General features: G+C 37.8%; 1 protein-coding gene across 2 annotated transcripts in view; it reads left to right on the forward strand.

The window, feature by feature from the left end:
• Positions 1-12,061, forward strand: part of LOC126249802 (ELL-associated factor 1-like) — a 77,048-nt gene that overhangs the window by 19,401 nt on the left and 45,586 nt on the right. For both annotated transcript variants that reach the window (XM_049951496.1, XM_049951495.1), the window contains exon 2: positions 7,904-8,135. In XM_049951496.1, coding sequence (XP_049807453.1) covers positions 7,904-8,135 — 232 coding nt within the window. The remainder of the gene's footprint in view (positions 1-7,903; positions 8,136-12,061) is intronic.

Consider the following 12,061-nt stretch of genomic DNA (forward strand, 5'->3'; position numbering starts at 1 on the left):
CTATGGAGTAGAAGGAGTTGTCATTCAGAAATTCTTTTAATTTCTTCTTAAATACTTGTTGGTTATCTGTCAGACTTTTGATACTATTTGGTAAGTGACCAAAGACTTTAGTGCCGGTATAATTCACCCCCTTCTGTGCCAAAGTTAGATTTAATCTTGAATAGTGAAGATCATCCTTTCTCCTAGTATTGTAGTTATGCACACTGCTATTACTTTTGAATTGGGTTTGGTTGTTAATAACAAATTTCATAAGAGAGTATATATACTGAGAAGCTACTGTGAATTCCCTAGATCCTTAAATAAATGTCTGCAGGATGATCTTGGGTGGACTCCAGCTATTATTCTGATTACACGCTTTTGTGCAATAAATACTTTATTCCTCAGTGATGAATTACCCCAAAATATGATGCCATATGAAAGCAATGAGTGAAAATAGGCGTAGTAAGCTAATTTACTAAGATGTTTATCACCAAAATTTGCAATGACCCTTATTGCATAAGTAGCTGAACTCAAACGTTTCAGCAGATCATCAATGTGTTTCTTCCAATTTAATCTCTCATCAATGGACACACCTAAAAATTTGGAATATTCTACCTTAGCTATATGCTTCTGATTAAGGTCTATATTTATTAATGGCATCATACCATTCACTGTACGGAACTGTATGTACTGTGTCTTATCAAAATTCAGTGAGAGTCCGTTTACAAGGAACCACTTAGTAATTTTCTGAAAGACAGTATTGACAATTTCATCAGTTAATTCTTGTTTGTCAGGTGTGATTACTATACTTGTATCATCAGCAAAGAGAACTAACTTTGCCTCTTCATGAATATAGAATGGCAAGTCATTAATATACAGGGTGATTCAAAAAGAATACCACAACTTTAGGATTTTAAAACTCTGCAACGACAAAAAGGCAGAGCTAAGCACTATCTGTCAGCGAATTAAGGGAGCTATAAAGTTTCATTTAGTTGTACATTTGTTCGCTTGAGGCGCTGTTGACTAGGCGTCAGCGTCAGTTGATGCTAAGATGGCGACCGCTCAACAGAAAGCTTTTTGTGTTATTGAGTACGGCAGAAGTGAATCGACGACAGTTGTTCAGCGTGCATTTCGAACGAAGTATGGTGTTAAACCTCCTGATAGGTGGTGTATTAAACGTTGGTATAAACAGTTTACAGAGAATGGGTGTTTGTGCAAAGGGAAAAGTTCTGGACGGCCGAGAACGAGTGATGAAAATGTAGCACGTTAGAGAATTGGCTGTTCCCTCAGCTCGAACAAGAAGCACAACAATTCATATTTCAGCAGGATGGAGCGCCACCACATTGGCACTTATCTGTCCGTAACTACCTGAACGTCAACTACCCAAGGCGATGGATCGGCCGCCAGGCAGCCCATGACAGAGCACTTCATCACTGGCCTCCAAGAAGCCCTGATCTTACCCCCTGCGATTTTTTCTTATGGGGGTATGTTAAGGATATGGAGTTTCGGCCACCTCTCCCAGCCACCATTGATGATTTGAAACGAGAAATAACAGCAGCTATCCAAACTGTTACGCCTGATATGCTACAGAGAGTGTGGAACGAGTTGGAGTATCGGGTTGATATTGCTCGAGTGTCTGGAGGGGGCCATATTGGACATCTCTGAACTTGTTTTTGAGTGAAAAAAAAACCTTTTTAAATACTCTTTGTAATGATGTATAACAGAAGGTTATATTATGTTTCTTTCATTAAATACACATTTTTAAAGTTGTGGTATTCTTTTTGAATCACCCTGTATAATAAGAACAACAAAGGACCCAAGATTGACCCTTGTGGAACCCCATTCTTGATAATTCCCCAGTTTGAGGAATGTGCTGATCTTTTCATGTTATGAGAACTACTTATTTCAACTTTCTGCACTCTTCCAGCTAGGTACGAATTAAACCATTTGTGCATTCGACCTGCTTATCAGTTTTACATAGAACCAGAATTTTCTTGGGTTTTCAGTTATGTCCTTTGCTAATGTATAATGATGATGATGATGATGATGATGATGATAGTCATATGCTTCATGCATTGATCTTTTTGTGGACACATGAACCTCTGTTAACTTTCACCTGTTGTCATGTGCACCTTCTCATTTGAACCGACAGTGCGACTGTCTCTGCTTCCCCAGCTTCTTCCGAATTTTGTTAGTTATCCACTGTGTGTCATTTCTGTCCTTAATCCACTTACTCTGCAAATACTTTTCCAGAGTGTGATTTACAATGCATTTAAACTTTGCCCATAATTCCTCTGCTTCTATCATACTGGGACTAAATGATGTCTTATTATTGTCTAAGTGGGATGCTAGCAACTGCTTATCTGCTCTTTCTAGCTAAAATACTCTTCTAGCCTTCTTGATAGGTTTGTTAACTTTAGTAACCATCATCACTGTGATGACATCATGGTCAGTAATCCCTGTCTCTATACTGACACCATCAATAAAGTCAGGCCTGTTTGTTGCTAGAAAACCTAAAATATTTTTATTGCACATGGGCTGCCAAACTAGCTGCTCAAGACAGGTTTTGGAAAACATCTTCAAAAGTACTTTGCAAGACTGTCTTTCCATACCCCCTGCAGTGAATCCATAGATGACCAATGTTAAAGTTGCCTCCAACTAAGATTGCATGATCTTGGTTTTTCTACACTACTGACTATAGACTTTCTTCAAATGACTCTAAAACTGTCAAGGCAGAATCAGGTGGCCAGCAAAAACATCCAACAATTAACTTAACTTCACCTGGACTTGTTATAAGCATCCAGATAACTTCACAGTCTCACTCAAAGTTCGCCTTATTAGAGACAATATTTTCATCAACTCCAATGAACACTCCCCTTTCCATGCTACCTAGTCTGTCTTTTTGATATACATTCCGTGACTCACTAAATATTTCAGAGCTACCTACTTGCAGGTTTCAGTCAGCTCTTGGTCCCGAGAATAATTTGAGCACAGCGAATTTCCAGCAGGGCATAAATTTGGGTACCTTGTTACAAATACTTTGACAATTAACTGATAAAATTTTGATGTTCGAAGTGTCACTCTCCGTTGAGGGCGGGCCCCCTGTGGCAGATGCACACGGAAGGTGCCTCGACAGCAGAGTCTTTGAACGAAATGAGTGATACCTGAGGCATCTCTGCCACTGCTAAACCCCAAAGTAGCAGCCTGAAGACAACTGACTGTAGCCAAAAGCACCTTGAGCTGTTCATGATCTGTGGCCAGCTCCTCCAGTGTCCGCACACAGCGCATACTCATCCTGTTCATACTGGCACTACTAAGAAAACCCAGAAAAAGCTAAGTACAGGGTGATCAAAAAGTCAGTATAAATTTGAAAACTGAATAAACCACGGAATAATGTAGATAGAGAGGTAAAAATTGACACACATGCTTGGAATGACATGGGGTATTATTGGGGGGGGGGGGAGGAAGTTCACAAAATGTCCGACAGATGGCGCGTGAAAGATCTCTTGTGCACGTTGTTTGTTGTGATTGTGTGCTCAGCCGCCACTTTCGTCATGCTTGGCATCCCAGGTCCCCAGACCTCAGCCCGTGCGATTATTGGCTTTGGGGTTACCTGAAGTCGCAAGTGTATCGTGATCGACCGACATCTCTAGTGATGCTGAAAGACAACATCCGACGCCAATGCCTCACCATAACTCCGGACATGCTTAACAGTGCTGTTCACAGCATTATTCCTCGACTACAGCTATTGTTGAGGAGTGACGGTGGACATATTGAGCATTTCCTGCAAAGAACATCATCTTTGCTTTGTCTTACTTTGTTATGCTAATTATTGCTAATCTGATCAGATGAAGCGCCATCTGTCGGACATTTTTTGAACTATTTTTTTGGTTCTAATACAACCCCATGTCATTCCAAGCATGTGTTTCAATTTGTACCTCTCTATCTACATTATTCCGTGATTTATTCAGTTTTCAAATTTATACTGACTTTTTGATCACTCGGTACATAACTGTATGTGCAATATAACTGAGGCTACTATAGCTGTGCATCTCCATATTAGATTCATTTGCACACCTCCCATGAACATGTAGTAATGAATTTGCTTTGTGTTATAATAGTCTTACAACTTGTTTGTCAAATAACTTACTGTTGCATAAAATAAACATACCATGCAGAAGAAAAGTCCAAACAACAAAAATGAATCATAACTGTTCTGTTGCCAGCTGGAAGTATTGTCTGTAGCTGACTGTAATAACATGGCTTGCTGTAGCAGAACAGTATGACAGTAGTGAAAAGAAATACAATATCGTCAAACTCATTCTCTGATTTTTGATGTAGTTGGTGTTCTGTGAACAACTGGCAGTGACTCAGTTTATTATTCTGTTCCATGTATAGGACTGTGTTATCAGTCTTCATTGATTTTATGTCAAACAGGTTGATAAATTTGGTCATAAACTTTCAATCCATTTTTGTGAAATAATTGCATTTATGTAACTTGTACATATATTTATTGTCAGTCTATGTATACATTTTCATCATACTTCAGTGTGTGCTCCTTCCATTTTTAATCCTTGCCTCCACCATACAAGAGCAGACCTGAATACATTCTGAAGCATATCTAGTGAAATAGCCATTGCTGCATTCAGGGTTTGAGCTCTTAGATCCTGGACATCCCTTATCTTTGTTTTGTACACAATTGATTTCATGTACCCCTAAGTGAAGAAATGTATGGATGTCAAATCAGTTGAACATGATGGTTGCACTTTTGCTGAACCTCTGCCTGTCCATCTGTTGGTGAATCTTCAATTTTGGTACTCCCTTACTATGAGAGCAAAATGAGGAGATACGCCATTCATTTGCAACACAACAATGTCAGCAGTGCCTTCTTGTTGGAGATGTGACTCCAAGAATTGCTCCAGCATATCAAGGTAAATGTTTCCAGCAACTGTTTCTTCTTCAAAACTGAATGGTCTGTAAACTGTAGTCTCTGTGAATTCAAGCCACACATTCATTTTTGATATCTTTGCCATTCAGTGGTAGTGTGAGGTGGCACATTACCCCAAATATGGCAGTTATGTTTGTTAAATTCTATTCAGATGGGGAATTTGGTCTCATAAGTAAACAACATATAATCCACAAGGAGTTCGTTGTATACAGAGTGTATCAAATTGTAACACACAGCTTGGCGAGCTGTATAATCTTCATGGTCTCATTTGTAAAGCATCTGAATGTGGTATGCTTTTTTTTCTTTAGCATAAGGTTTAAACCCCTCAAAATTGTTGATTTTGGCTTGTCTTTAACTCATTGCTTGAATGATGAGTTGATGCATTCAGACTTCTTTTGATTGCTTCTCGGATTCTTTGAACAGTCTCTCATGGTACATGACTACCAAAATGTGATTCATTGGCAATGTATCCAGTTCTTTGGGACTTATTGACATGTAACCAGATGTTTCTCTTGCTGGTGCTGGCATATGAAATTTCCCAGTAAATTCCTTTTGCCCCTCCAGGTAATATATGATGCCTGATCTCAAGACTCGCAATAGTGGATGCCTCTGGTGTAAACCATGGTGACATTTACAGCTTCATGTACATAAATACTCCACAAACCACTGTATGGTGTGTCGTGGAGAGTACCCTGTACCACTATTGATCATTTCTTTTCCTGTTCGACTCGCAAATAGAGTGAAGGGAAAAGTGACTATCTATATGCGTTCATACAAGCCCTAATTTCTCATATTTTATGCTCATGGTCCTTACACAAAATATATGTTGGTGCCAGTAGGATTGTTCAAAGTCAGCTTCAGATGCCAGTTCTCTAAACTTTCCCAGAAGCATTCATCAAAAAGAACATCATCTTCCAACTAGGGACTCCCATTTGAGTTCCCAAAGCATATCCATAATATGTGTGTGTTGACTGAACCTAACAGTAACAAATCTAACAGCCTGCCTCTGAATTGCTTCAGTGTCTCTCTTTAACCTGACATGATGGGGGGATCCCAAACACTCAAGCAGTACTCAATAATGGGTTGTGCTAGTGTTCTACATGTGGTCTCCTTTAAACATGAATCATTTTGTCCTGAAACTCTCCCAATAAACCAAAGTCGACCATTCACCTTCCTCACTTCAATCCTTACATGCTTGATCCATTTCATGTTGTTTGACAACATTAATCCTAGGTATTTAATTGACACAACTGTGTCAAGCAACACACTACTAATTTTGTATTTGAACATTACAGGTTTGTTTTTCCTACTCATCTGCATTTACTTACATTCTTTTACATTTCGAGCTAGCTGGCATTCATCACATCAATTAGAAATTTTCTCCAAGTCATCTCGTACCCTCTTACAGTCACTCAACAATGACACCTTCTCCCGTACACCACAGCATCATCAACAAACAGTCGCAGATTGTTGCTCACCGAGTCTGCTAGATCATTTGTATGTATAGAAAATAATAGTGCTACTATCCATATCTCTGGGGCACTCCTGACGATGCCCTTTTCACTGAGGAGCACTCACTGTTGAGAACAGTGTCACTGTTACTTAAGAAATCATTGAGCAACTCACAGATCTGGGAACCTCTTCCATATGCTCATATTTTCGTTAATGATCTGTATTTGAAGTTACTGATTTTTAGATTCATAGGGGGGATTGATTTCAATCCTAAATGTGCTCTATGGAGCCTTGTAGGCTTTAAGAGTGTCACAAATCAGCTAGTGTGTAACAAGGAGTTTCCTGTCAAGGTTTCATACTTTGGGAAACTTATTTTATAATAAATGAATGAAGAAGTAAATGAATGAAACTGTGGTTTTCTGAATATATAGTTGTTGTGCAGATCAGATACTACTGTAGAATACACCACCTTCTCAAAAATGTTGGAAAATGATGCCAGTTGTGGAACAGTTTGACATTTCTCCTATCACCTCCCTTAAAGAGGGGTTTGACAATGTCTTATTTTAGTGACTCCAGAAAAATGCCTTGAGTTAGTGATGCATTACATTTTTCAGATAAGACTGCGCATATTATATAGAAATAAATCTTTAGTACTCTGTTGGCAACACCATCAAATCCAGATGATCTTTTATTTTGATCAAATATATAATATTCTTAATTTTAGAAGGAGACGTTGGTGATGCATTAATTTGATCAAATTTTATGAGAGTTGCTTTTTCAACATACTACTGTGATTTTTCTGTTGATCTCTTTTCCCTATACTTTCTACTATATTTAAGAAATAATTACTAAATATATTTGCTACCTGTGACTCATCATTTTTAGCCCTTCCAGTTAGCTCAATAATGATGATATCCTGTTCTGGGGCTCATTGTCTTGTCTCTTGTGTTACTACATTCCCTATAGCCTTAAGTCCATTGTTAGAATTACTGCTTTCTGACATTATGTACATGTTCCTTGATATTTTTAATAATTTTTCTTAGTAATTTTGAGAAATAGTTTGTGTAGTATGTGACTACTGCAGTATATGTACTTGTTATTGCCCACAGGTTTTTTTGTTCACAAAATACTTTAATCTCTCTTGTGATCCACAGTTTTTTACATGTCTGTTTAATGCCCTTTCTGATTAGTTTATGTGGAAAGCTATTTTCAAGTAATGATATGAATTTAACATGGAATAGATTAAATTTTATGTTAGTGTTTGGGTCATTATAAATTTCTATTTGAATGAAAAGTGTGTTAAATCATATCTAATCTGTAGCGTGACTCCAGTTAACTTACAGCTTTATCAAATACACTTGACATTTTTCATTAAGTTTTGTCATTGTTTGCATAAATTTTCTTCCATGCTGTTGTTAACTTGCAAATTCTTTGAGTACAGGAGATAAAAAATACATATATATTGTTGTTTTAATGTAATGACACTGTAACTGTATTTCAAGTTATTTTATTTATTTGTGTCAGATGACTTCAAACCAGCAAGTGTCGATATGACAAAGAAGGCAACAGTAGCTGTAGGTGAAAACCACCAAGTTACTGTAACTGTACCTCATATGGATGGAGCAGGAACTCCACAAACAATATTTAAAGGCTCTCATCGACCATATAAGAAAGAGTGTGTTCTCATATTTGATAGAAAAACTGGGGAGGTCACATTAGAGAAGCTTACACACAACATGCAAGTGAAGAAAACACGGTTGGTGACTTCTTTTCTTCTTTTTATCTTGTTAGAAGCTTATGTGTTGATTTAAATTTAAAATTTATCAAAAGAAATCAGACTGAATAATAAAGCAAAACATGTGAAAATTAATTACCAGAATGAAAAGTTACTGAAAATAGTAATAGTAACATATATAGAAATAAATATAAACTATAATAAAAGAATTCACTTCATTTTTCAGTATTCAAAATGTTGTTTTGTTGTTGTGGTCTTCAGTCCTGAGACCGGTTTGATGCAGCTCTCCATGCTACTCTATCCTGTGCAAGCTTCTTCATCTCCCAGTACCTACTGCAACCTACATCCTTTTGAATCTGCTTAGTGTATTCATCTCTTGGTCTCCCTCTACGATTTTTACCTTCCATGCTGCCCTCCAATACTAAATTGGTGATCCCTTGATGCCTCTGAACATGTCCTACCAACCGATCCCTTCTTCTAGTCAAGTTGTGCCACAAACTTCTCTTCTCCCCAATCCTATTCAATACCTCCTCATTAGTTATGTGATCCATGCATCTAATCTTCAGCATTCTTCTGTAGCACCACATTTCGAAAGCTTCTATTCTCTTCTTGTCCAAACTATTTATCGTCCATGTTTCACTTCCATACATGGCCACACTCCATACAAATACTTTCAGAAATGACTTCCTGACACTTAGATCTATATTCGATGTTAACAAATTTCCCTTCTTCAGAAACACTTTCCTTGCCATTGCCAGTCTACCTTTTATATCCTCTCTACTTCGACCATCATCAGTTATTTTGCTCCCCAAATAGCAAAACTCCATTACTACTTTAAGTGTCTCATTTCCTAATCTAATTCCCTCAGCATCACCTGACTTAATTCGACTACATTCCATTATCCTCGTTTTGCTTCTGTTGATGTTCATCTTATATCCTCCTTTCAAAACACTATCCATTCCGTTCAACTGCTCTTCCAAGTCCTTTGCTGTCTCTGACAGAATTACAATGTCATTGGCAAATCTCAAAGTTTTTATTACTTCTTCATGGACTTTAATACCTACTCTGAATTTTTCTTTTGTTTCCTTTACTGCTTGCTCAATATTAAGATTGAATAACATTGGGGACAGGCTACAACTCTGTCTCACTCCCTTCCCAACCACTGCTTCCCTTTCATGTCCCTCGACTCTTATAACTGCCATCTGGTTTCTGTACAAATTGTAAATAGCCTTTCACTCCCTGTATTTTACCCCTGCCACCTTGAGAATTTGAAAGAGCGTATTCCAGTCAACATTGTCAAACGCTTTCTCTAAGTCTACAAATGCTAGAAATGTAGGTTTGCCTTTCCTTAATCTAGCTTCTAAGATAAGTCGTAGGGTCAGTACTGCCTCACGTGTTCCAACATTTCTACGGAATCCAAACTGATCTTCCCCGAGGTCGGCTTCTACTAGTTTTTCCATTCGTCTGTAAAGAATTTGCGTTAGTATTTTGCAGCTATGGCTTATTAAACTGATAGTTCGGTAATTTTCACATCTATCAACACCAGCTTTCTTTGGGATTGGAATTATTATATTTTTCTTGAAGTCTGGGGGAATTTCGCCTGTCTCATACATCTTGCTCACCAGATGGTAGAGTTTTGTCAGGACTGGCTCTCCCAAGGCCGTCAGTAGTTCTAATGGGATGTTGTCTACTCCCGGGGCCTTGTTTTGACTCAGATCTTTCAGTGCTCTGTCAAACTCTTCACGCAGTATCATATCTCCCATTTCATCTTCATCTACATCCTCTTCCATTTCCATAATATTGTTCTCAAGTACATCGCCCTTGTATAGACCCTCTATATACTCCTTCAACCTTTCTGCTTTCCCTTCTTTGCTTAGAACTGGGTTTCCATCTGAGCTCTTGATATTCATACAAGTGGTTCTCTTTTCTCCAAAGGTCTCTTTAATTTTCCTGTAGGCAGTATCTATCTTACCCCTAGTGACATAAGCCTCTACAACCTTACATTTGTGCTCCAGCCATCCCTGCTTAGCCATTTTGCACTTCCTGTCGATCTCAGTTTTGAGACGTTTGTATTCCTTTTTGCCTGCCTCATTTTCTGCATTTTTATATTTTCTCCTTTCATCAATTAAATTCAATATTTCTTCTGTTACCCAAGGAGTTCTACTAGCCCTTGTCTTTTTGCCTACTTGATCCTCTGCTGCCTTCACTACTTCATCCCTCAAAGCTACCCATTCTTCTTCTACTGTATTTCTTTCCCCCATTCCTGTCAATTGTTCCGTTATGCTCTCCCTGAAACTCTCTATAACCTCTGGTTTAGTCAGTTTATCCTGGTCCCATCTCCTTAAATTCCCACCTTTTTGCAGTTTATTCAGTTTTAATCTACAGTTCATAACCAATAGATTGTGGTCTGAGTCCACATCTGCCCCTGGAAATGTCTTACAATTTAAAACCTGGTTCCTAAATCTCTGTCTTACCATTATATAATCTATCTGAAACCTGTCAGTATCTCCAGGGTTCTTCCATGTATACAACCTTCTTTCATGATTCTTGAAACAAGTGTTAGCTATGATTAAGTTGTGCTGTGTGCAAAATTCTACCAAGCGGCTTCCTCTTTCATTTCTTAGCCCCAATCCATATTCATCTACTACGTTTCCTTCTCTCCCTTTTCCTACTACCGAATTCCAGTCACCCATGACTATTAAATTTTCGTCTCCCTTCACTATCTGAATAATTTCTTTGACTTCATCATACATTTCTTCATCACCTGCAGAGCTAGTTGGCGTATAAACTTGTACTACTGTAGTAGTACTTTAGTACTGTAGTAGTAAAATATCAGTGCAATTCTTAAAAGACATTGTGGTCATCTTCTACTGCTAAAATGATTTGTTTTTAAAACCCATTTTTCAAGTTTTGGCTTGTTGCCATCGTTTAATGAAACAATGCGTAACTGCAAAAATTGAATGTACATACAGAAATATATCAGTTCACTTACATCATGACATGCAGATTGCATTTATCTTGAAATGACACATTACTCACATTTTCATGCTTTAGTAAATGTCAAAATTTGAAAAATGGAGATGAGCCAAACGTGATGACACACATTCATGTCTGATATTTTTAAATTTTGGCACGTGCTAAAGCACAAAAATTGAAGTAATTGTTTTATAACATAACTGTCAAGTATGGTACTATGTAAGTGAAATGATATAATTCTGAAGATACATGTTGGTTCCCCCCCCCCCCCCCCCCCCCCCCCACACACACACACACACACCTCTTCCTTACCCAGTGTCTTTGTGTTCCACTTGAAAAGTTGGATATGAAAGACAGAGATTGCAATAACTGATTTTGATTTTAAAAATAAATTATTGTAGGAGTTGAAGGTGACCATGATGTCTTTTGAAAAGTTTTAGTTGACTGTGAAAACCACCTAAGAAAAATTCATCTATTCAGTGTTGTAAAATAGTTATTTTATCCCAGGTAACAGAGTACTGTTTACAACTGACTGTAATACATGTCCATTGGACTCATAAGTATTCTCACGGATAAACACTAGAAGTCTCTAAGTAGTAGCTCTTGGCACACCTTGGTCTGTAGGGAATGTCATTGCCAATGCTGTATTCTTGGAAGGGGTTATTATGAAGTAAGTTTTCTTTAGATAGCATAATTTATTTTGGAGGATGCTCAGAACTTCACATGTCCACCTGCAACATCATGGCTGCTGTTAGAAACTTTCAATGAACTCGTAAGGAGGTACACTTTAGTAGACTGACAAAGAAACATAGTAATGTTTTTTGGTGGGAAAAAGGGGGTAAAACCACTTGGAGATTTCATTTAGGTCTATATCTTCCATATAAGGTTTAGACTGCTCAGATGAATAAGGATGATATTAGATGATTTACGTGAGTATGCTGAGGCGGGAATCATAATCAAAGATGACATTG

Source organism: Schistocerca nitens, chromosome 3 (genome assembly GCF_023898315.1).
Source record: "Schistocerca nitens isolate TAMUIC-IGC-003100 chromosome 3, iqSchNite1.1, whole genome shotgun sequence".
In the NCBI taxonomy this organism is placed as follows: Eukaryota; Metazoa; Arthropoda; class Insecta; order Orthoptera; family Acrididae; genus Schistocerca; species Schistocerca nitens.